The sequence below is a fragment of the Mercenaria mercenaria genome, chromosome 5, assembly GCF_021730395.1.
Source record: "Mercenaria mercenaria strain notata chromosome 5, MADL_Memer_1, whole genome shotgun sequence".
Taxonomy (NCBI): domain Eukaryota; kingdom Metazoa; phylum Mollusca; class Bivalvia; order Venerida; family Veneridae; genus Mercenaria; species Mercenaria mercenaria.
Window position 1 is genome coordinate 14,538,281 of NC_069365.1, and position 24,194 is coordinate 14,562,474.

General features: G+C 36.3%; 1 protein-coding gene across 1 annotated transcript; it reads left to right on the forward strand.

Annotated features, from left to right (window-relative positions):
• The first annotated feature begins 43 nt into the window (after window positions 1–43).
• On the forward strand, window positions 44–22,661 carry LOC123556495 (uncharacterized). Its single transcript, XM_045347262.2, has 3 exons — window positions 44–477; window positions 12,752–13,001; window positions 21,913–22,661. The coding sequence occupies exons 1-3, from the start codon at window positions 241–243 to the stop codon at window positions 22,515–22,517; spliced, it is 1,092 nt and encodes a 363-aa protein (XP_045203197.2). The 5' UTR covers window positions 44–240; the 3' UTR covers window positions 22,518–22,661.
• Window positions 22,662–24,194: the final 1,533 nt, after the last annotated feature.

A 24,194-nucleotide genomic window follows, 5' to 3' on the forward strand; every position in this document is an offset into this window, starting at 1 on the left:
GCGTAAAAAGAGCGAAGGGCGGTAACTCATAATTTTTTACGCAATTTTAAGACATTTTACTACAAATGTGTCCAGTAAATATCAAAAGGAAGCAAACATTTTTTTTCAACAAAAAGCCGACTGTTTATAAATATAGACAAACAATACATTATTCACTTGTTTCAACGGACTGCGTTTTTGTTTAATTTGGTGTATTTGGGTATATTTCGGCTTCTTTGGGGTAAAATCTAGACAGCTGAAATGGCGAATTCAGATGAAATTGGACTATCTTCAGAAAAAGTTGTAAACATGTATCAAAAATTAGATCCATTGTTATATTATGTAAGGGCAAACTTTCCAGCTAGTGATTCTTGGGAATTTCCTGAACTAATATACAAAACATACTTTATTCCCGACTGTAAAAAAGATGTTAAAGAAATCCTGAGATGTTCAAGGGTTAGGCCTAAGAAAACAGACAGTAGCAGCGATGACGACGTTGTAAGAAATTTGATTTTCCCATCAATGCATGCTTTAAAAAACATCAAAGAAGTGAATTGCTATCTGGTAACCTGAATAATAATATCTGTCATGTGTTTACAAATCGGAGAGAAATATCCGTCCCGAGGGCACCTGCACATTGGGCGGTAATGAGGCATGCCGAATTACCGCCCATGCGCAGGTGGCCGAGGGACGGATATTTCCATCCGATTCGTAAACACATGACTGATATTTTTTCTTGCATATCGTATACATGTTAGCATTTTATTCTGGCAGATTATTTTTCTTGCACACCGTATTTTACAAATAACAGATAGAAATACTTTCTTTGAAGCACTCTTTCTTATAGTAGAGCGTGGGAAATTAACGTCCGTAAGCAGAAGTGACGTCATGATGTTTTGCGTTATGCACAATAACAAAGTTCCACTCTAGTTTTATCGTTTGTAGCGTAACGTTATGTTCTTACGATAAACTAACATATTTTGAATCGAGAAATATACTATAAGGAACGGAGAGAAACTATCAAGGTACCTGCTTTTTTCGTGTTTTTACATAAACAATATATTATCAGTGCATGAACAACTAGTTGTCATTAACAGCACGCGAGTCATCTGGCATGGGGGGTGCCAGATGGGTTTTGGCGGCATGGGTAAAATCGCCGAAAACGCCAGTCCGGTGTGCAAGAAAGCCTACCGTAGTCTCAATTTTTCGACTGCAAGGCAGACTGATTTCACAGACTGACATTTACCGAAGCGCTATAAAAATAAATAGATCGGCAACTTGAAAGGCATATAGAGCAAATCTTGCCAACATCCCGTGATAACAGAATGAGATCTCCTTTACCGAAAGTGATGCTTTCTCCACGTGCCATATTGTACGCGAAAGCAATTCCTCATTGGTAAATTAATTATCACGGTATGACCACACTTCTTTTAATGGCAAGAAACGTGTACTTTGTGTCTTAAGACTATTTCACATTAAACTAATGTTGTTTTAGAAGCTAACATGTATTTGAAATGTAGTTTTAAAGGTTCAAATTGTAATTCCATGCTCGCTGATGTTTGTTTTTACTAAGATAATGCTGATTCACGCACTGACACGAGATCACGCGAAATTACAGCCAGTTGCCATTCTGTGTATTTTATACTTCTTTGCATTTACCGTGTAATCGGTGTAGCTGCCTCTATACATCTCAAGTAGTTAGGATCAAAACTGTTGTGCAAATTGACGTTGCTTAAACATCATGATTTGTAGTTTTACATACACATCAAGCAAGTGGGGTTTAAAAATAAACTGAACACCCACAGCTTTACATGACTGAGGTGGAAATTTCATCATCATCATCATCATTTATAATGGCAAACGTTCAATATTGATACGTTATGGCCATGCGTGTGGGGTTAGTGAAAGTAAAAGACTGTCACTTTACCTAGGCTACACAATCCACCTAGTGCTTCCCAACTGTTGTGATAAAAAAAGTGCAAAACCTAACACCTTAACCCTTATCATGCTGGACACGATTGATTCTGCCTTTGCGACCAGTGCAGATCATGATCAGCCTGCACATCCATACAGTCTGATCATGACCTGCACTGTTTGCCATTCAGTCAGTATCTTTTTGGTATGCACCCTTTTTAACAGTTAATGATACTGTCAAAATTGAAAGATGGACAAGTTCATTATAGAAATTTAATTAGCAGGGTAAGGGTTAAACCTTAATTCCTTTATCTGCAAATATATATATATATACATAAACTGTTGTGCAGAAAGGAAGACGTTAACGTATCTCACAGTCTGGCACGTATCTACCTATAAGCAGATACGCAGCTGAAATGAAAATCTGGCAAGCATGCACTATTAATTTGGCTAATCTGAAACATTGTATATGTTTGGTTACAGTTAAGGAGCCTATATCATTTAATGGAGGATGTTGTACGCAACTCATAGTTAAAATGTCTAAATGTTTCAGGATTTTCATCTAAATATATGTATGCTGGTGTCAAGGGTTTTTCAAGACTAGGCACCATGTTAAGGCATGCCTCTGGGCTGTAATGTCCACCATCTGGCTTTGTGTTCGCGAGCATGAGCACATTAAATTCGGGTTGTTCAAAAATTAGGAGTAGTAACTCGCTATCGTCTTCAATTTGAACAAATCAGTAGACTGAAATGAAATAAAATAAATATATGCAACAAGACATCACAACTCTGCAAATCTCCTTCAGTCATCGTTTTCATAAGAACTTCAGCTGCTGTAGAAATCTGATCAAATCATTAAATAATGCATAGAAATTTCTGAACTACTGAAAACAACGAGGGTTATTGTAGACTTATTATGAAAGTGAAAGCAAAAATTCTGATAATTTGATGAGGCAATATACAACAATGAACCAGACAGACTATTTCCAGAGCTAAAAGTCTAACATTTACAGTCATGAATTAAATTTATTTTTGCATTTACACACCCGGATGTCTTACTGAAAATTAAAATTCTGATTTTTTCCAAAGGTGTTGTTTTCAATAAGAAAATATTGCAGACTAATTATGTTTTAGTTGAAAAGTTTGACGTTATGAAGACCTCACTGTCGTTGGCTGGAATGTGTTTAAAACCCTTTAACATTGATAAAAAATAAAACATGCCAGGCATCAGCGTGTCAGCTTTGGTACAGTAGTACATAGTGAATACGGAATGATACAATCTTAATTCGAAGGGTCAGGGTGAAAGTAATCTAAGTGAATATAATTAAAGAAACACTTAGAATCTGCACAATATCGCCCCTCGATATGTCTTTGTTGATTAATTTTGAAGTTATGACAAAAGTCCAGGGTTGGCGACTACCCGCCCAGGGCGGGTAAACCCACTCGGGAAAACCCGGGTTTTCCCGGGTTGGGCAGTACTCCTAAAAATGACTGAAGTGGGCAATACCGGGCAATAAGAATGGTTTCTATTTTTTTTTACCTAAATAATTAAGTAATTTCTATGTTATAGAATGTAAGCTTATTCTTACATTAAGTTTTACTTACTTTGATACAATTGGTGAAGTGATAGTTAGCAGAGAGAACAGTTTTATTAACAAAATTGCAATGGTTTATTGACACAACAAAAAAGTTTTTATGTGATAATATTTATAGTTACAAATACATCTCTCTAGGTCACAACTAGATTTTGCTTAACATAATTTTGATAGTCAACCAGTCTAGTTCTTCTTTGCCATGTAGCATTCTGTAACAGGATACAAGTTTTGCAGTTTTTTCAATCCAAAGTCTATTTCTGAGTTTTGTTTGAATACTGCCAAAATTTGAAAACACCCTTTCAGTTGACGCAGAAGATGCCGGCATATCTAGAAGTTTTTTGGCTACCCCACAGAGTGGTTCACCAACTGCCTTTGTCCGCTCTACACAGCACCACCACATGTAACAGCATTTAACATAGACATGTGCAAATTAATTTTTTCACTTAAAAATGATAACAAGTCCGGCATAGCATCAGGAGTCTCCTCAAAAAGTAGGTTCTGTGCTTTAGTAATTTGCTAGATGGTAACAGTTTCTTCCCATGAAACTTGGGGTGGAGTATATTTGCCAAATAATGGCATGGTTCCATGGTTTGGGAAAAAGGTTTTTCCAGTTTGTCTTTATGAGGCTCTAACGCTCATAGCACTCGAGAGTTAAAGATCACAGACAAGTACCCTAACTGTATAAGATAAATCCTGACTCACATGCATATTGTTTCACTTAGGCATATCAGATATATATAGTGTTACATCTAGGGTTCAGATTTTGCAATCTTTTTTTAATCATCACATCTAGGGTTCAGTTTTTGCAATCTTTTTTTAATCATCCTCTGTGACAATAAAACAATTCCACACAGGGTCCTTAGGTTTCATGGTTATAACTTATATGATAGAAATGACAGTGTGATCTAAACTGACTTTCATGAGTAAAATGACCAGATTTAAGTTAACACTTCTAACTTTAATCCCCTAATCTTGCTCAATAATTGCTCAATCATTATCATAATAATCTCTATTCAATAGTTTTTTTTATAGCTTCAGGCATGCAGGTGTCACTGCTGTATCACTAAATGGGTTCTAAGTCAACTAAAGTGTTGATATATGTTTTGATGTATGAACTGAAATTTTATATTGCCCACTATTGCCCATTATTACTCTGTAAAACCCGGGTTTTCCCAGTAAATCCCACTGGGCTGGGCAATATGCTTAAAACCCGGGTTTTTGCCAACCCTGCAAAAGTCTGCGTTTTTTAACAACCAATGTATTTAGAGATGAGACCATTTACTTTGCTCAAATGATCAGTCAGTTTGCATAGAAAAGGGATAGGAGATTTGCTGTTTTTTAGAGTGTATGTAGGCTGGATCCTATTGTATGTACTGAAAAATATCTGTATAAAAATGTCTCTTTAGTCTACATGCAGACCTACATGCAGACCTGCTGCTTATTAGCTCACCTGAGCAATGCTCAGGTGAGTTTTTCTGATCGCTCGATGTCCGGCGTCTGTCGTCCGTATTCTGTCGTCCGTCGTCTGTCAACATTTAGCTTGTGTATGCAATAGAGGCTGTATTTTTCAATTAATCTTCATGAATATTGGTCAGAATGATAATCTTGATGAAATCTAGGCCGAGTTCGAAAATGGGTCATCTCGGGTCAAAAACTAGGTCACTAGGTCAAATCAAAGAAAAACCTTGTGTATGCGATAGAGGCTGTATTTTTCATTTAATCTTCATGAATATTGGTCAGAATGATAACTTTGATGAAATCTAGGCTGAGTTCGAAAATGGGTCATCTCGGGTCAAAAACTAGGTCACTAGGTCAAATCAAAGAAAAACCTTGTGTATGCGATAGAGGCGGTATTTTTCAATTAATCTTCATGAATATTGGTCAGAATGATAACCTTGATGAAATCTAAGCCGAGTTCGAAAATGGGTCATCTCGGGTCAAAAACTAGGTCACTAGGTCAAATCAAAGAAAAACCTTGTGTATGCGATAGAGGCGGTATTTTTCAATTCTTCTTCATGAATATTGGTCAGAATGATAACCTTGATGAAATCTAGGCCGAGTTCGAAAATGGGTCATCTCGGGTCAAAAACTAGGTCACTAGGTCAAATCAAAGAAAAACCTTGTGTATGCGATAGAGGCTGTATTTTTCAATTGATCTTCATGAATTTTGGTCAGAATGATTGCCTTGATGAAATCTAGGCCGAGTTCGTAAATGGGTCATCTCGGGTCAAAAACTAGGTCACTAGGTCAAATCAAAGAAAAACATTGTGTATGCGATAGAGGCTGTATTTTTCAATTGATCTTCATGAATTTTGGTCAGAATGATTGCCTTGATGAAATCTAGGCCGAGTTCGAAAATGGGTCATCTCGGGTCAAAAACTAGGTCAAATCAAAGAAAAACCTTGTGTATGCGATAGAGGCGGTATTTTTCAATTGATCTTCATGAATTTTGGTCAGAATGATTACCTTGAAGAAATCTAGGCCGAGTTCGAAAATGGGTCATCTGGGGTCAAAAACTAGGTCACTAGGTCATATCACGTAAAAACCTTGTGTATGCGATAGAGGCTGTATTTTTCAATTGATCTTCATGAATTTTGGTCAGAATGATTACCTTGATGAAATTGAGACCAAGTTCGAAAATGGGTCATCTCGGATCAAAAACTAGGTCACTAGGTCAAATCAAAGAAAAACCTTGTGTATGCAATAGAGGCGGTATTTTTCAACTGATCTTCATGAAATTTAGCCAGAATGATAACCTTGATAAAATCTAGGCCGAGTTCGAAAATGGGTCATCTGGGGTCAAAAACTAGGTCACTAGGTCAAATCAAAGAAAAACATTGTGTATGCAATAGAGGATGTATTTTTAGCTCACCTGAGCAATGCTCAGGTGAGTTTTTCTGATCGCTCGATGTCCGGCGTCCGTCGTCTGTCGTCCGTCGTCTGTCAACATTTAGCTTGTGTATGCGATAGAGGCTGTATTTTTCAATTAATCTTCATGAATATTGGTCAGAATGATAACCTTGATGAAATCTAGGCCGAGTTCGAAAATGGGTCATCTCGGGTCAAAAACTAGGTCACTAGGTCAAATCAAAGAAAAACCTTGTGTATGCGATAGAGGCTGTATTTTTCATTTAATCTTCATGAATATTGGTCAGAATGATAACTTTGATAAAATCTAGGCCGAGTTCGAAAATGGGTCATCTCGGGTCAAAAACTAGGTCACTAGGTCAAATCAAAGAAAAACCTTGTGTATGCGATAGAGGCGGTATTTTTCAATTAATCTTCATGAATATTGGTCAGAATGATAACCTTGATGAAATCTAAGCCGAGTTCGAAAATGGGTCATCTCGGGTCAAAAACTAGGTCACTAGGTCAAATCAAAGAAAAACCTTGTGTATACGATAGAGGCTGTATTTTTCAATTCTTCTTCATGAATATTGGTCAGAATGATAACCTTGATGAAATCTAGGCCGAGTTCGAAAATGGGTCATCTCGGATCAAAAACTAGGTCACAAGGTCAAATCAAAGAAAAACCTTGTGTATGCGATAGAGGCTGTATTTTTCAATTGATCTTCATGAATTTTGGTCAGAATGATTGCCTTGATGAAATCTAGGCCGAGTTCGAAAATGGGTCATCTCGGGTCAAAAACTAGGTCACTAGGTCAAATAAAAGAAAAACCTTGTGTATGCATAGAGGCGGTATTTTTCAATTGATCTTCATGAATTTTGGTCAGAATGATTACCTTGATGAAATCTAGGCCAAGTTCGAAAATGGGTCATCTGGGGTCAAAAACTAGGTCACTAGTCATATCACGTATAAAACCTTGTGTATGCGATAGAGGCTGTATTTTTCAAATGATCTTCATGAATTTTGGTCAGAATGATTACCTTGATGAAATTAGACCAATTTCGAAAATAGGTCATCTGGGTCAAAACTAGGTCACTAGGTCAAATCAAAGAAAAACCTTGTGTATGCAGTAGAGCTGTATTTTTAACTGATCTTCAGAAATTAGCCAAATGATTACCTTAAAAACTAGGCCTGTCGAAAATGGGTCACTCGGTCAAAAACTAGGTCACAGTCAAATCGAAAAAAACATTGTGTATGCAATACAGATGTATTTTTCAATTGATCTGTATGAAATTTGGTCAGAATGATTGTCTTGATGAAATCTAGGTCGATTTTGAATATGGGTTATCTGAGGTCAAAAACTAGGTCACTAGGTCAAATTAAAAAAAAATCTTGTGTATGCGATAGAGACTGTTTTTTTTCAATTGATTTTTATGAAATTTGGTCAGGTTGATTGCCTTAATGAAATCTAGTCGAATTGAATATGGGTCATCTGAGTCAAAACTAGGTCACTTGGTCAAATCAAAGAAAAACTTCTGTATGTGATAGAGGCTGTATTTTTCAGTTGATCTTCATGAATTTTGGTCAGAATGATTGCCTTGATAAAATCTAGGTCGAGTTTGAACATGGGTCATCTAGGGTCAAAAACTAGGTCATATCTAAGAAAATGCTTGTTTTATCGCAAGAGACCAATTTTTTGGTCCAATCTTAATGAAAATTGGTCAGAATATTTGTTTCCTTGAAATCACTAGGTCAAACATGTTTTACACTGTTATGGAGTGTTTCTTAGGTGAGCGACCTAGGGCCATCTTGGCCCTCTTGTTCAATTGATCTTCATGAAATTTGGTCAGAGTGATTGCCTTGATGAAATCTAGGTCGATTTTGAATATGGGTTATCTGAGGTCAAAAATTAGGTCACTAGGTCAAATTAAAGAAAAATCTTGTGTATGCGATAGAGACTGTTTTTTTCAATTGATTTTTATGAAATTTGGTCAGGTTGATTGCCTTAATGAAATCTAGGTCGAATTTGAATATGGGTCATCTGAGGTCAAAAACTAGGTCACTTGGTCAAATCAAAGAAAAAACATCTGTATGTGATAGAGGCTGTATTTTTCAGTTGATCTTCATGAATTTTGGTCAGAATGATTGCCTTGATAAAATCTAGGTCGAGTTTGAACATGGGTCATCTAGGATCAAAAACTAGGTCATATCTAAGAAAATGCTTGTTTTATCGCAAGAGACCAATTTTTTGGTCCAATCTTAATGAAAATTGGTCAGAATATTTGTTTCCATGAAATCACTAGGTCAAACATGTTTTACACTGTTATGGAGTGTTTCTTAGGTGAGCGACCTAGGGCCATCTTGGCCCTCTTGTTTTTTCACATGTGTGTAGGTTTACTAAAATAATACATTTCGTATGAAATTTATTAAAAAAAGAACAAGGTTTAAGTTCACTGTATATACTTCAAATATACCCCAAAATGCACCATTTGCCGTTCTCACTTAAAAAAATTCCCGGGGGAGGATACCCCCGTAACCCCCCTACCTACCCTGTGTACTATAAATATGGTCCTAGCTACGGGCGTGACTTAAATAAAAGTAAGATATGTTATGAAATGAAATGAAATGTTTAGGTCTGTGTGCTTTTTTTTAGCTCACCAGAGCCAAAGGCTCAGGGTGAGCTATTCTGATCACTCACCGTCCGGCGTCCGTAAACTTTTCCTTTAAACGACATCTCCTCATAAACCGCTAGGCCAATTTCATCCAAACTTCACAGGAATGTTCCTTGGGTGAAGCTCTACAAAAATTATTCAAAGAATTGAATTCCATGCAGAACTCTGGTTGCCATGGTAACCGAAAGGAAAAACTTTAAAAATCTTCTTCTCAAAAGCCAGAAGCCTAGAGCTTAGATATTTGGTGTGAAGCATTGCCTAGTGGACCTCTACCAAATTTGTTCAAATCATGACCCCGGGGTCAAAATTGACCCTGCCCCAGGAGTCACTTGATTTTGCGTAGGAACATCTTAAAAAATCTTCTTCTCAAAAACCAGTAGCCCTAGAGCTTAGATACTTGACATGTAGCATTTCCTAGTGGAGCTCTACTAAAGTTGTTCAAATCATGACTCCGGGGTCAAAATTGACCCCGCCCCAGGGATTATTGATTTTACATAGATTTCTATAGGAAAATCTTCAAAATTTTTTAAAAAATAAACCAGAAGGCCTAGAGCTTAGATATTTGACATGTAGCATTGCCTAATGGACCTCTACAAAATTTGTTCAAATCATGACCCCTGGACCCCGCCCCAGGGGTCACTTGATTTTACACAGGAAAATCTTCAAAATTTTTCTAAAAATAAACCAGGAGGCCTAGAGGTTAGGTATTTCACATGTAGCATTGCCTAGTGGACCTCTACCAGATTTGTTTAAATCATGACCCCCGGGTTAAAATTGGCCCCGCCCCAGGGGTCACTTGATTGTACCTAGAAAAATCTTTAAAATTTTCTAAAAATAAACCAGAAGGCCTAGAGCTTAAATATTTGACATGTAACATTGCCTTGTGGACCTCTACAAAATTTGTTCAAATCATGACCTCAGGGTCAAAATTGACCCCGCTTTGCCTAGTGGATCTCTACAAAATTTGTTCAAAGCTTGACCCCTGGGGTCAAAATTGACCCCGCCCCAGGTGTCACTTGATTTTACATAGGAAAATCTTCAAAAATATTCTAAAAATAAACCAGAAGGCCTAGAGCTTAGATATTTAACATGTTGCATTGCCTAGTGGACCTCTACAAAATTTATTCAAATCATGACCCCCGGGGTCAAAATTGACTCCGCCCCAGGGGTCACTTGATTTTACATAGGAAAATCTTCAAAAAATTTCTAAAAATAAACCAGAAGGCCTAGAGCTTAGATATTTGACATGTAGCATTGCCTAGTAGACTACTACAAAAAATATTCAAATCATGACCCCCGGGGTCAAATTGACCCCGCCCCATAGGATTACTTGATTGTACATAGAAAAATCTTCAAAATTTTCTAAAAATAAACCAGAAGGCCTAGAGCTCAGATATTTGACATGAAGCATTACCTAGTGGACCTCTACAAAAATTTTTCAAATCTTGACCCCCAGGGTCAAATTGACCCCGCCCCAGGGGTTACTTGATTGTACATAGGGAAATCTTCATAAATTTGCTAAAAATAAACCAGAAGGCCTAGATCTTAGATATGTTACATCGACTAGTAGACTTCTACAAACTTTTTTCAAATCATGACCCCCGGGATAAAATTGGCCCCGCCCCAGGGGTTCCTTGATTGTACATCGGAAAATCTTCTAAAAAATGTCAAAAAATCATCAGTTTGACATTTGAAACATATAGCTCATATTACTCAGGTGAGCGATCCAGGGTCGTCATGGCTATCTTGTTATCAAATGTTAACCTTTCCTGCGGAAACATAAAAAAATTCTACTTTCTTTTCCTATGTAAGCAAGTCGATTTGACCAACGTCTCCTATACTGTAAATGGCGTCGTTATAAGCGTATTATCATTTTTAGCTCACCTGAGCCAAAGACTCATGGTGAGCTTTTGTGACAGCTCAATGTCTGTCGTCCATCGTGTGTCGTGTGTCGTCCGTCCATCAACATTTTCTAAAAAAAATCTTCTTCTTGAAAACCACTAGGCAGAATTACACCAAACTTCTTAGGAATGATCCTTAGGTGGCCCCCTTTCAAACTTGTTCAAAGAATTGAATTCCATGCAGAACTCTGGTTGCAACCAAAAGGAAAAACTTTAAAAATCTTCTCGTCCAAAACCACAGGGCCTAGGGCTTTGATATCTGGTGTGTAGCATCATCTAGTGGTCATCTACCAAAATTGTTCAAATTATCCCCCTAGGGTCAAATATGGCCCCGCCCCAGGGGTCACATGGTTTATATAGACTTATATAGGGAAAACTTTGAAAATCTTGTACAAAACCACACGGCCTAGGGCTTTGATATTTGGTATGTAGTATCATCTAGTGGTCCTCTACCAAGATTGTTCAAGTTATCCCCCTAGGATCAAATATGGCCCCACCCCGGGGGTCCCAAGTTTTACATAGACTTACATAGGAAAAAAAGTTTAAAAATCTTCTTGTCTGTAACCACAACACTTAGACCTTTGATATTTGGTTCGTAGCATTGTCTTATGGTCCTCAACCAAAATTATTCAAATTGTACCCCTGGGGTGAAAAGAGGCCCTGCCCTGGGGGTCCCAGGTTTTATATAGACTTAAATAGGAAAAAACTTTAAAAATCTTCTTGTCTGAAACCATACGACCTAGGCTTTTGATATTTTGTATGATATATTGTCTTGTAGTCCTCTACCAAAATTTTTCAAATTATGCCCCTGGGGTTAAAAGAGGCCCCGCCCTGGGGTCACTTAGTTATTATGTGAGTTATATAGGAAAAAATACTTAAAAAATCATTTGATCCTATTTCCAAGACTGTTTAATTATAATTACCTGATGACCCCAAGTAATATGATGTCACTTGACTGTGACCTTGACCTTCTGACCTACATTCTTGTTTTTTAAGATACAGCCTTGAAATTTTGATGACATACACAGTTTTGCACACCAATCATAAAACTGAATTTCATTGACCATGAATGTGACCTACTGACTTTCGTTATATTTTATCATCAGTTTGACATTTGAAACATGTAGCTCATATTACTCAGGTGAGCGATCCAGGGTCATCGTGACCTCTTGTTAAGATATTTGCACATGATTAAATAGATTGACACACTACAAGATATTAATTGTTCAACATAATCAGGGGATTTTTAACATGTCAACTCTTAAATATCAAATTTCATCTATAGAAAGATAGTAGAGTTACCCTTTTCCATAAATTTTCTCACAGATTTCCATTATTTCATAAAGAGATTTTCTTTTTCAGATGTCAGGGGCGGGCCTTACTCAAAGTTATTCAGATAAAAAACATTACGCCATTTCTTCTGGTTTCTCAAACATGCAGAACTACCTTAAGGAATGTTAATGGTCTAACCCAGGTGCCTACATATGCCTGAAACACATTGTAATGCTATGTAGTGGGGCACTTTCTCCACTATCAAAATGCTGCAAAGTAACCAGATGAACCTCTTTCATTAACCCTTACCTCCACCACAACCTCAACCACCAAAGAAGAAGAAACACCACAAACCACATACACCAACAAAAGTATCTATTGTGATTCAGTTCATGCCAGTCAATGAGCCTTTAGGTAGTTATATTATAGTTTCCGCTCAATACAGAATGCTTCAAGTTAGTTGGTAAAACCTGTTGGCTTTTTGTTTTATAGGTTAAAGGTCAAGGTCATATTAATATTTAATGTTGAATTGTGCAGACTTGACAGTTTACAAATAGTCACTTGTTTCAGGTTGACTTTGATACAACACCTATCCAAGAAGCAATTCAAAGATTGAATGACTGCTTAACCGAGGAGAACTGTCAGCAGCTGACTAGAATATTTGAGAGGCAAGATTTATCTGAAAATGAGGTCCTTGTTGGATGTGGTGTGCATTTGATCAAGAAATTAAGTGGAAATGCATTTACAAATACCTACAGAGGAAACCTTACATGCCCCTGTGGCTGTGGAGAAAAGTTACAGGCTACTGACATGTGTATTGGTAGGTAAAAAAAAATTCTATAAAATAGAGTAGGTGATGGATATTCAATTAATTGCTCATACATGAATCAAAAGGGTCTGATCCTGCCAACAGCCAGAGATTTTCAAGTTTTCAATTCACTAATATCTTAATATTTTACCACATCTCAAAAGATTTGGTAAGTGAATGAATGAAGGGGATCATTAGCTCGACTATTCAAAGAATAGTAGAGCTATTGGACTCACCCATGCGTCGGCGTCCCGATTTGGTTAAGGTTTTGTATGTAAGCTGGTATCTCAGTAACCACTTGTGGGAATGGATTGAAACTTCACACACTTATTCACTGTGACAAACTGACCTACATTGCACAGGTTCCATAACTCTGTTTTGCATTTTTACAAAATTATGTCCCCTTTTCGACTTAGAAATTTTTGGTTAAGGTTTTGTATGTAAGCTGGTATCTCAGTAACCACTTGTGGGAATGGATTGAAACTTCACACACTTATTCACTGTGATAAACTGACCTACATTGGACAGGTTCCATAACTCTATTTTGCTTTTTTACAAAATTATGTCCCCTTTTCGACTTAGAAATTCTTGGTTAAGGTTTTGTATGTAAGCTGGTATCTCAGTACCCAATAATGGGAATGGATTGAAACTTCACACACTTGTTCACTGTCATGATCTGACATGCTGTGTGTAGGTCCCATAACTCTACTTTGCAATTTTTTCAAAATTATGCCCCTTTTTCGACTTAGCAGTTTTTGGTTAAGTTTTTGTATGTAAGCTGCTATTTCTGTATCCACTTATGGGAAAGGATTGAAACTTCACGCACTTGTTCACTTTATGAGCTGATAAGCTCTGTGAAGGTTCCATAACCCTTTTTCCCATTTTTAGCTCATCTGATTTTTGGAAAAAAAAATGATGAGTTATTGTCATCACTTGAGCGGTTGTCGGCGTTGGCGTCTGCGTCGGCATTGCCTGGTTAAGTTTTATGTTTAGGTCAGCTTTTCTCCTAAACTATCAAAGCTATTGCTTTGAAACTTGGAATACTTGTTCACCATCATAAGCTGACCCTGTATATCAAGAAACATAACTCCATCTTGCTTTTTGCAAGATTTATGGCCCCTTTTGTACTTAGAAAATATCAGATTTCTTGGTTAAGTTTTATGTTTAGGTCAACTTTTCTCCTAAACTATCAAAGCTATTGCTTTGAAACTTGGAATACTTGTTCACCATCATAAGCAGACCCTGTACATCAAGAAACATAACTCCATCTTGCTTTTTGCAAGATTTATGTCCCCTTTTGGACTTAGAAAATCAGTTTTCTTGGTTAAGTTTTATGTTTAGGTCAGCTTTTATCCTAAACTATCAAAGCTATTGCTTTAAAATTTGCAACACTTGTTCACCATCATAAGTTGACCCTGTACAGCAAGATCTGTACTCCATCCTGCTTTTTGCAAGATTTATGGCCCCTTTTGGACTTAGAAAATATCAGATTTCTTGGTTAAGTTTTATGTTTAGGTCAACTTTTCTCCTAAACTATCAAAGCTATTGCTTTGACACTTGGAATACTTGTTCACCATCATAAGCAGACCCTGTACATCAAGAAACATAACTCCATCTTGCTTTTTGCAAGATTTATTTCCCCTTTTGGACTTAGAAAATCAGTTTTCTTGGTTAAGTTTTATGTTTAGGTCAGCTTTTATCCTAAACTGTCAAAGCTATTGCTTTAAAATTTGCAACACTTGTTCACCATCATAAGTTGACCCTGTACAGCAAGATCTGTACTCCATCCTGCTTTTTGCAAGATTTATGGCCCCTTTTGGACTTAGAAAATATCAGATTTCTTGGTTAAGTTTTATGTTTAGGTCAACTTTTTCTCTTAAACTGTCAAAGCTATTGCTTTGAAACTTGCAACACTTGTTGACCATCATAAGCTGACCCTGTACAGCAAGCAACATAACTCCATCCTGCTTTTTGCAATAATTATTGCCCCTTTTGGACTTAGAAAATCATTTTCTTGGTTGAGTATTATGTTTAAGTCAACTTTTCTCATAAACTATCAAAGCTATTGCTTTAAAACTTGCAACAGTTTTTCACCATCATAAGTGGACACTGAACATCAAGAAACATAACTCTATCCTGCTTTTTGCAAGAATGATGGCCCTTTTTAGACTTAGAAAATCATGGGTAGGACAATATTTCTATTACACAAAAAAAATCAGATGAGCGTCAGCACCCGCAAGGCGGTGCTCTTGTTACAAAATTATGCCCCTTTTATCGACTTTTGTATTCATTCAATTGACAAGGCTGTTGAATAGTCGAGCGTTGCTGTCCTCTGACAGCTCTTGTTTTATTTTGCCATGATGTAGCTTTCAATGATTACATATAATTTCACTTGTAAAACTACAAATGATGTATTGAAAATATCTTACAACTACATTCATCTATGCACACTGTCTCATTTGATCTTAATTTAATAATTAAAATGTATGAACTATTGCCTATATTTACAAACCTGGATGAAAGTTGGTATGATCACCCTCTTTTGGGGCTTCAGTCAGTTTGCTTAGTCCCAGAACTGCAACATTATGCAAAAAATAATCATGTCCATCAAGATTTCTATTTGTGGAGAATGTAATAAAAATCAGAATTTTTTTTCACAAAAAGCAGGTGAACCTGTATCAGCTCTACTAGAGTGCAACATCCTGAAGGTGAGCTGTTGTGTTAACTCACCGTCTGAAGTCTGTCCGTTATCTGGAAACCATTTTAGCTCGACTATACGCAGTATGTAGAGCTATCCTACTTGCCCAGGCGTTGACATCCTTCCACATCACCTTGGTTAAAGTTTTGATGCACTTTCTCTTTATCTCTGTTATAACTTGATGGGTTTGCTTTAAACTTAAAGTAGTTATTCCTCATCATCACCCACATCATATAGTGCAACAACTCTTGCACTAATATTTCATGAATTATCCCCCCTTTATACTTAGAATTTCGGGTTAAAATTTTGGGTCACTTTCACTCTATCTCAGTTATTACTAAATGGATTGGATTCAAACTTAGAACAGTTGTTTGACATCATCACCCACATCATATGACATTTGTAAGGTCAATACTAAACTTACTTAAAATTTTGTTGCAATATTGATGCCTTTTCACTATATCTTTGCTATTACAAAAGTGATTTGATTCAAACTTAAAATAAATCAGCATTATTACCTACATCATTTGAAACAAGGGCCATTACTCTGACAATTATATTTTATGAGTTATCGCTCTTTTTACTTAAAATTGTAGGTTAAAGTTTTGATTCACTTTCACTCCATCTCTGTTACTACCAGACAGATTTGATTCAAACTTTAAATAGTTGTACTACATCATCACCCACATCAAATGACACAAGGACCATAACTCTTGCACCAATATTTTATGAATAACTCCTCTTTTTACTTAAAATTTTTGTTATTACTTAATGAATTTAATTAAAACTTAAATTAATGCTTCCACATCCTCCTCCTAATAATATGGCACAAGGTCAACAACTATGGTGCAAATATTTCATAAATTATATCCGCTTTTTACTTAGAATTTCAGTTTAATTTGGATGCTTTTTCACCATATCTCTGTTGTTACTAAATGGATTTAATTAAACGTACAATGGTTGTCCCACATCATCACCCGCATAATATAAAACAAGGTTCATTATGCTGGTACCAGTATGTTATGAGTTATGCCCCCTTTTAACTAATATAATTTCAGGTTCAAGTTTTGATGCACTTTTGCTCTATCTCAGTTATTACTACATATATTTGATTCAAACTGAAAATGGTTGTTTCATTGTTAACCACATGAAATAATACATGGTGCATTACTTTTGCAGAAGTTTTCCATGAATTATGTTCCTTTATACTTACTTTATCTCTGTTTTTACTAAATCCATTTTGACACAGACTTAAGCTATTGCCCAACATCTTCATCCACTTTTGAGTCATTAAACACTACCAGTGACAGCTGCAACTTCCACCAATGTGCCTAATTTCACTATCCAGCATCGAAATAGTCGAGTTTGTTGTCTCCTTTGAGAGCTTGTTAGTTCACCTTTTTAGCTCAACTATTCAAAGAATAGGTAGAGCTACTGGACTCATGCATGCGTCCGGGTCCTCATCCATGTCCACGTCGGCGTCCCGATTTGGTTTTAGCTCACCTGAGCACAAAGTGCTCAAATGTGAGCTTTAGTGATCGCCCTGTGTCCGTCGTCGTCCGTCCATCGTCAGTCGTCCGTCGTCAACAATTTGACTGTTAACACTCTAGAGGTCACAATTTTAGCCCAAACTAATGAAACTTGGTCAGAATGTTACCCTCAATAAAATCTTGGACGAGTTCGATATTGGGTCATCTGGGGTCAAAAACTAGGTCACAAGGTCAAATCAAAGGAAAAGCTTGTTAACACTGTAGAGGTCACAATTTTGGCCCAATCTTAATGAAACTTGGTCAGAATGTTACCCTCAATAAAACCTTGGATGAGTTCGATATTGGGTCATCTGGGGGCAAAAACTAGGTCATCAGATCAAATCGAAGGAAAGGCTTGTTAACACACTAGAGGTCACTTTTTTGGCCCAATCTTAATGAAACTTGGTCAGAATGTTACCTTCAATAAAATCTTAGATGAGTTTGATATTGGGTCATCTGGGGTCAAAAACCAGGTCACCAGGTCAAATCAAAGGAAAAGCTTGTTAACACTCTAGAGGTCACAATTTGGGCCCAACCTTACTTAGTCAGAATGTTACCCTCAATAAAGTCTTGGACGAGTTCGATATTAGGTCATCCAGGGTAAAAAACTAGGTCACCAGGTCAAATCAAAGGAAAAGCTTGTTAACACTGTAGAGGCCAGATTTATGACTGTATCTTCGTGAAACTTGGTAAGAATGTTAATCTTGATGATCTCAAGGTCTAGTTTGAATCTGGGTCATGTAGGATCAAAAACTAGTTCACCAGGTCAAATCAAAGGAAAAGCTAGTTTACACTGTAGAGCCACATTTATGACCATATCTTAATGAAACTTGGTCAGAATGTTTATCTTGATGATCTATAAGTCAAGTTTGAATCCGGGTCCGGTGGGGTCAAAAACGAGGTCACTAGATCGAATCAAAGGAAAAGCTTGTTAACACTCTAGAGGCCACATTTATGACTGTATCTTCACGAAACAGGGTTGTAGTAATGCTAATGCTAATGCATTAATAATGCATTATTTTTTTCAAATAGTGCCAAGTAATGATTAATGCCACAATTTTAGCATTAAAAATAATGCTAATTTAATGCCAAAGTTAGTAATGCTTATGCTAATGCTTAGCATTACTTAGGCATTATTTTCTGTATCACTGGAAATCCCAGGTTCAAGTTAACTTGGTGTGAACCAGATCAGATCCAGAGATATACCACAAACCTCAGTCTGAAGGACATAAAACACAATCCAAATGTTCAGGTATGCACAATATTCTGCCTAAATACTGATAAAATTTAAATCATATATGGGCTATCTAGGTATGAAACATTTTTGAACATACAATTTTACTTAAAACACTAGCACTATTTGTTTGTAACCAATTAAATTTTCAAAAACATTCACAGTGTATCTAATGCAAATTAATGCATTGAACTATACATTTAAAGTCTGGGACAGCTCCAAAGCGCAAATTCATATTAACAATTAAAGTGTGACATAATTAGTTTTGTCAACCAAAATATCAAACAGAATCATTGTTATCTTTTGACACCTTTTTATCAATTAACAGTAAGCCACTGATAGTGATGTTAAAGACCTTAAGGCAGCTCCTTTTACATGTCATGTCAAATTAGGCTGTTAGGGAGTCATTAAACAGGTACTTGACTTTCAACATAAGTGTTTTTTATAAAGTAATGGTAATGGTAAAAGAAAAATTCAGATATAATATAAGTAAGTCATACATGTATTAAACTATAGGTAAATACTGTAAAGCAGACTAAATGCTCAAATCTTTGAGCAGCTCATGTTCATAAAATGCAACAGTGATAAACTATAATACATTAACAATATCAAGCACTGGAGACATAGACAGATACAAAAATACTGAAGAATTTAAATGCTGTGTTTCTTATGGTGCTGTTGGATCATTTCAAGTATTTCATACAAATTATATATAACCCCTAGTTGGTAGATTTGATTCATTACAAATGATTGTCATGTGTTGCTGCTATGAAATAAACAACTAAAATGATTAAATGAAAAACAAACAACAAACAAATAGTGATTCGATTATAACATGCAATGATTTACAAAAAGTAATGCTAATGCTAATGCACCCTATGTAATGCTAATTTAATGCATTATTTTGACAAAAATGAGTAATGCTAATGCTAATTTAATGCCGATTTTTTCTAAGTAATGCTAATTTAATGCATTACTTTTGCAAGTAATTATTAACAACCCTGTCACGAAACTTAGTCAGAATGTTAATCTTGGTGATCTTTAGGTCAAGTTCGAATCTGGGTTATCTCTGGTCAAAAACTAGGTCACTGGGTCAAATCGAAGGAAAAGCTATTTAACACTTTAGAGGCCACATTTATGACCATATCTTTATGAAACTTGGTCAGAATGTTAATCTTGATGATCTTTAGGTCAATAGGTCAGGTGAGCGATACAGGGCCTTCATGGCCCTCTTGTTGTATGTAAGCAGGTATCTCAGTAACCACTTGTGGGAATGGATTGACACTTCACACACTTATTTACTGTGATAAACTTACTTACATTGCACAGGTTCCATAACCCTTTTTTGCTTTTTTACAAATTTATTCCCCTTTTTTGACTTAGAAATTTTTAGTTAAGGTTTTTATCTAAGCTGGTGTCTCAGTACCCACTAATGGGAATGGATTGAAACTTCACACACTTGTTTTATGTGATGATCTAACATTCTGTACACAGGTTCCATAACTCTGCATTGCATTTTTACAAAATTATGCCCCTTTTTCGACTAAGCAGTCTTTGGTTAAGTTTTTGTATGTAAACTGGTATCTCAGTACCCGCTAATGGGAATGGATTGAAACTTAACACTCTTCACTGTCATGATCTGACACGCAGTGCACAGGTTCCATAACTGTACATTGCTTTTTTACAAAATTATGCCCCTTCTTAGCTCACCTTAGCACAAAGTGCTCAAGGTGAGCTATTGTGACCGGTCATTGTCTGGCGTCGTCCGTCATGCATCAACATTTGCCTTGTTAACACTCTAGTGGCCACAGTTGTGACCCAGTCTTTATGAAACTTGGATGATCTCTAGGTCAAGTTCGTAATTGGGTCATGTGGGGTCAAAAACTAGGTCTGTAGGCCAGATCAAAGGAAAATCTTGTTGACACATTAAGAGTCCACAGTTTAAGTTTAAAACTTATGAGAGTTTGGCAGAATGTTTGTCTTGATTACCTCTATGTCAGGTTCGAATCTGGGTCATGTGGGGGTCAAAATCTAGGTCACTGGTCAAATCAAAGGAAAAGTTTGTTAATACTCTAGAGGCCACAGTTGTAAACCAATCTTTATGAAACTTGGTCAGAATGTTTGTCTTGATTATCTTTAGGCCTGTTCGAAAGTGGGTCATGTTGGGTTAAAAACCAGGTCAGTAGGCCAGATCAAAGGAAAATCTTGGTAACACACTCTAGAGTCCACAGTTCATGTTTGAAAGTCATGAGAATTGTACAGAATGTTTGTCTTGATGACTTCTAGGTGAAGTTTGAATCTGGGTCATGTGTGTTAAAAACTAGGTCACCCAGTCAAATCAAAGAAAAAGCTTGTTAACATGCTAGAGGCCACATTTATGATTCTATCTTCATGAAACTTGTTCAGAATGTTCATGATGATCTTTAGCCCAAGTTCGAATCTGGGTCATGTGGGGTCAAAAATTAGGTCACTAGGCCAGATCAAAGGAAAATCTTGTTGGCACTCTAGAGTCAAAAGTTTAAGTTTGAAACTCACGAGAATTTTTCAGAATAATTGTCTTGATGATTTATAAGTCAAGTTCGAATCTTGGTCATGTGGGGTCAAAATATATATAAAAAAAATTTGCATGACCCACTACCGAAACTTTTAAACTCATTTGAGTGATTTAATGCTACATGTATCATGGTCCTCTTGTTTTCATACAATTATGTTTTTGAAACCACTAGTTGGAAGTTTATAGAACTTGGCTTGGATGTTTCTTGGATGGATCTTCATGAATTAAACGATTCTGCATGCTTCCCAAAGCTGAAAATAAAAATAAATCTTCATTGTCTCCTTAACCACTAAGATGGTTCTGAAATAAGTTCATAGAAGGCATTTGTCTTGCATATACCAAGATTATTCTGATTCTTTTAAAAAGCTTGAGTTGAAAACAAGTAATATCTTGACAACATCTAATTTCAAACCATTGGTTCAAGTTTGAAATAATTTCACAGAAATGTGCATTGCATGATCATCTACTAACAATATTCCTTCTATACCAGTTTGTGAAAAAAAGACATAGCCATCAGAGCTAAAAATAGAAAAAAAATCTTTAAACATCTCCAGAATCACTGGTCTGATTTTGAAATAATTCACTGAAATACTCCTTGGGTGACCTACTAAATTATTATTTTGATTGAGGAAGGCTGCCATTCCCTATATGACTGTACCGAACTTTTCCAAATTCAACAGCAATGTTTCTTGTTACCCCTAACTGAACTGTAAATTTCGGGTGAGTTGATATGGACCTGTTGGTGATTTTTTGGGCTTTAGAAGTAAAATGTAAGTATTACAGATAAATACCAAAAAACCTTAATAAGGTAAAGGTGAACTTCATTTAAAATGTTGCATATTATTAACCTGAATTTACCTTGACACTATTGTGAGGACATTATATGTTTTCATTTGCTTTGGTTTTAGGGACATCCAGTACTTGGTATGGAGAACTAGATATGCTTGCTGAACACAAATCAACAAATATTATTGTAAAATCACCAGATAATATATCAGATGATGAAAATGTGGAGGATAATGAGGAAGGGCAAAGTTGTCCCAGAGACTGCACAAACTTTGAAGTGGAAAAGAATAGTATATATGCTGGGCATGTGCTGTGCAAAGCAATAGCTGAATCAGTCGTGTTTGCATGGACGGAATATAATCGTCATCCAGAGAGTCATTCGTGTATTCCAAGCATTTTGATTTCAAATGGGAAATTTGCTGCATTTATTTATAACCCTATAAATGATGAACTCTATGCAACTGCTGGATATCAAAATCTCAACCCCAAAGACAACCGATTTTCAGGAATATTTTGTTTGTGGGTGTTTTTAAATCATCGTCTTTTCTTCCGAAAAGAAACTGAGAAGGATTTGAGGCGAATGTGTGGCTTCAGTGAAAGTGTTTCTGAGGATAAACTAAAACAATATGAATGTCTTAAAGATTATTTTAAGCAAGTGAATGTTCCTAAAGATGAAAATGAAATATGTCTGTATCCAAACATGGAATGCATGAATTGGTACTTGTGAGGAACTTTCATATATACAATGAGGTTTTCACTTTGATATATTGTAAGGTTGAGGTCTGGTAGAATGACTTCAAATTCATTTTTATAAACTGGATTAAATGCTGGTAAGAAAATACAATTTAAAGATACATTTAGCATAAATATTCACCATTGTCAGTTTTGACCACTTTAAGCCTGGAAACCACCTAACTCTCCATTGTTGATGTAAAAATGACTTACATTTTATTCCTAATTTTTTAGCTCGACTATACGAAGTATATGGAGAGCTATCCTACTCACCCTGGTGTCGGCATCTTTCCACGTCCCCACCTTGGTTAAAGTTTTTTTTACACTTTCTCTTTTTATACGCTGGTCTCTGAAAGAGCGGGGCATATTATGTGAACACTAGTGGTGGGTGGGCGGTCGGCGTCCAAAAGCATGTCCGCTCTCTAAGTCAAACAGTTTTTATCCGATCTTCACCAAACTTGGTGACAATGTTTGTTGGCATAATATCTCAGCCAACTTCAATAACGAGCCAAATCACCCTAGGCACTCTTGGATTATGGCCCTTGAATTACTCAAAAAACTGTGAATTTAGTCTTGTACGCTCCCTAAGTTGAACAGTTTTCATCCGATCTTCCACAGACTTGCAGATAATGTTTGTGGGCATAATATCTCGGACAAGTTTGATAACCAGCCAAATCGCCCCAGGCACTTTTGGATTATGGCCCTTGAATTACTCTAAATCTGTGAATTTAGCCTTGTCTGCTCTCTAAGTCGAACAGTTTTTATCTGATCTTCACCAAGCTTGCTGGCAATGTTTGTGTGCATAATATCTCGGCCAAGTTCAATAACAGCCAAATCGCCTCAGGCACTCTTGGATTATGGCCCTTGAATTAGGCCAAGTTCGATGACGGGTGTATGTTGTGACAGTCTGCCCCTCTTGTTTCTTCTTATCTCTGTAACTACTTGATGGATTTGCTTTAACCTTAAGATAGTTATTTCCCATCATCACTCACATCATCTGGCACAAGGACCATAACTCTCACACCAATATTTCATGAATTATCCCCCCTTTTTACTTAGAATTTCACTTTCACTCTACCTCAGTAATATTACTAAATGGATTTGTTTCAAACTGAAAGTAGTTGTTCCACATCATATGGCACAAGGTCCATAACTCTGGTACCAATTTTTTATGAGTTTTCCCCCATTTTTAATTAGAATTTCAGATTAAAGTTTTGATGTACTTTCACTCTATCTCATTTATAAATAAATGGATTTGATTCAAACTTTAAATAGTTGTTCAACATCATCACTCTCATTGTATGACACAAGAGCAATAACTCTTGCACCAATATTTCTTGAATTATCTCCCCTTTTCACTTAGAATTTCAGGTTAAAGTTTTGATGCACTTTCACTCTATCTCAGTTATTACAAAATGGATTTGATTCAAACTTAAACTAGTTGTTTCACCTTATCACCCACATCATATGACACAAGGTGCATAACTCTGGTACCAATTTTTAATGAATCATCCCCCACTTTTACTTAGAATTTCAGGTTAAAGTTTTGATGTACTTTCACTATATCTTAGTTAGATAGATAGATAGATTTATTTCAACTTAAAATGTACAATTTACATGGCGACTTATAATTAAAACATCCAATCAAACAATAAACAAACATGTATGAATT

What these genes read in the sequence shown, in the direction of transcription:
- LOC123556495 (XM_045347262.2), top strand. Translation starts at nt 241, where the DNA reads ATGGCGAATTCAGATGAAATTGGACTATCTTCAGAAAAAGTTGTAAAC. An exon ending in GTAGCAGCGATGACGACGTT is followed by an intron (nt 478 to 12,751) that starts GTAAGAAATTTG and finishes CACTTGTTTCAG; the next exon opens with GTTGACTTTGATACAACACC. An exon ending in GGCTACTGACATGTGTATTG is followed by an intron (nt 13,002 to 21,912) that starts GTAGGTAAAAAA and finishes CTTTGGTTTTAG; the next exon opens with GGACATCCAGTACTTGGTAT.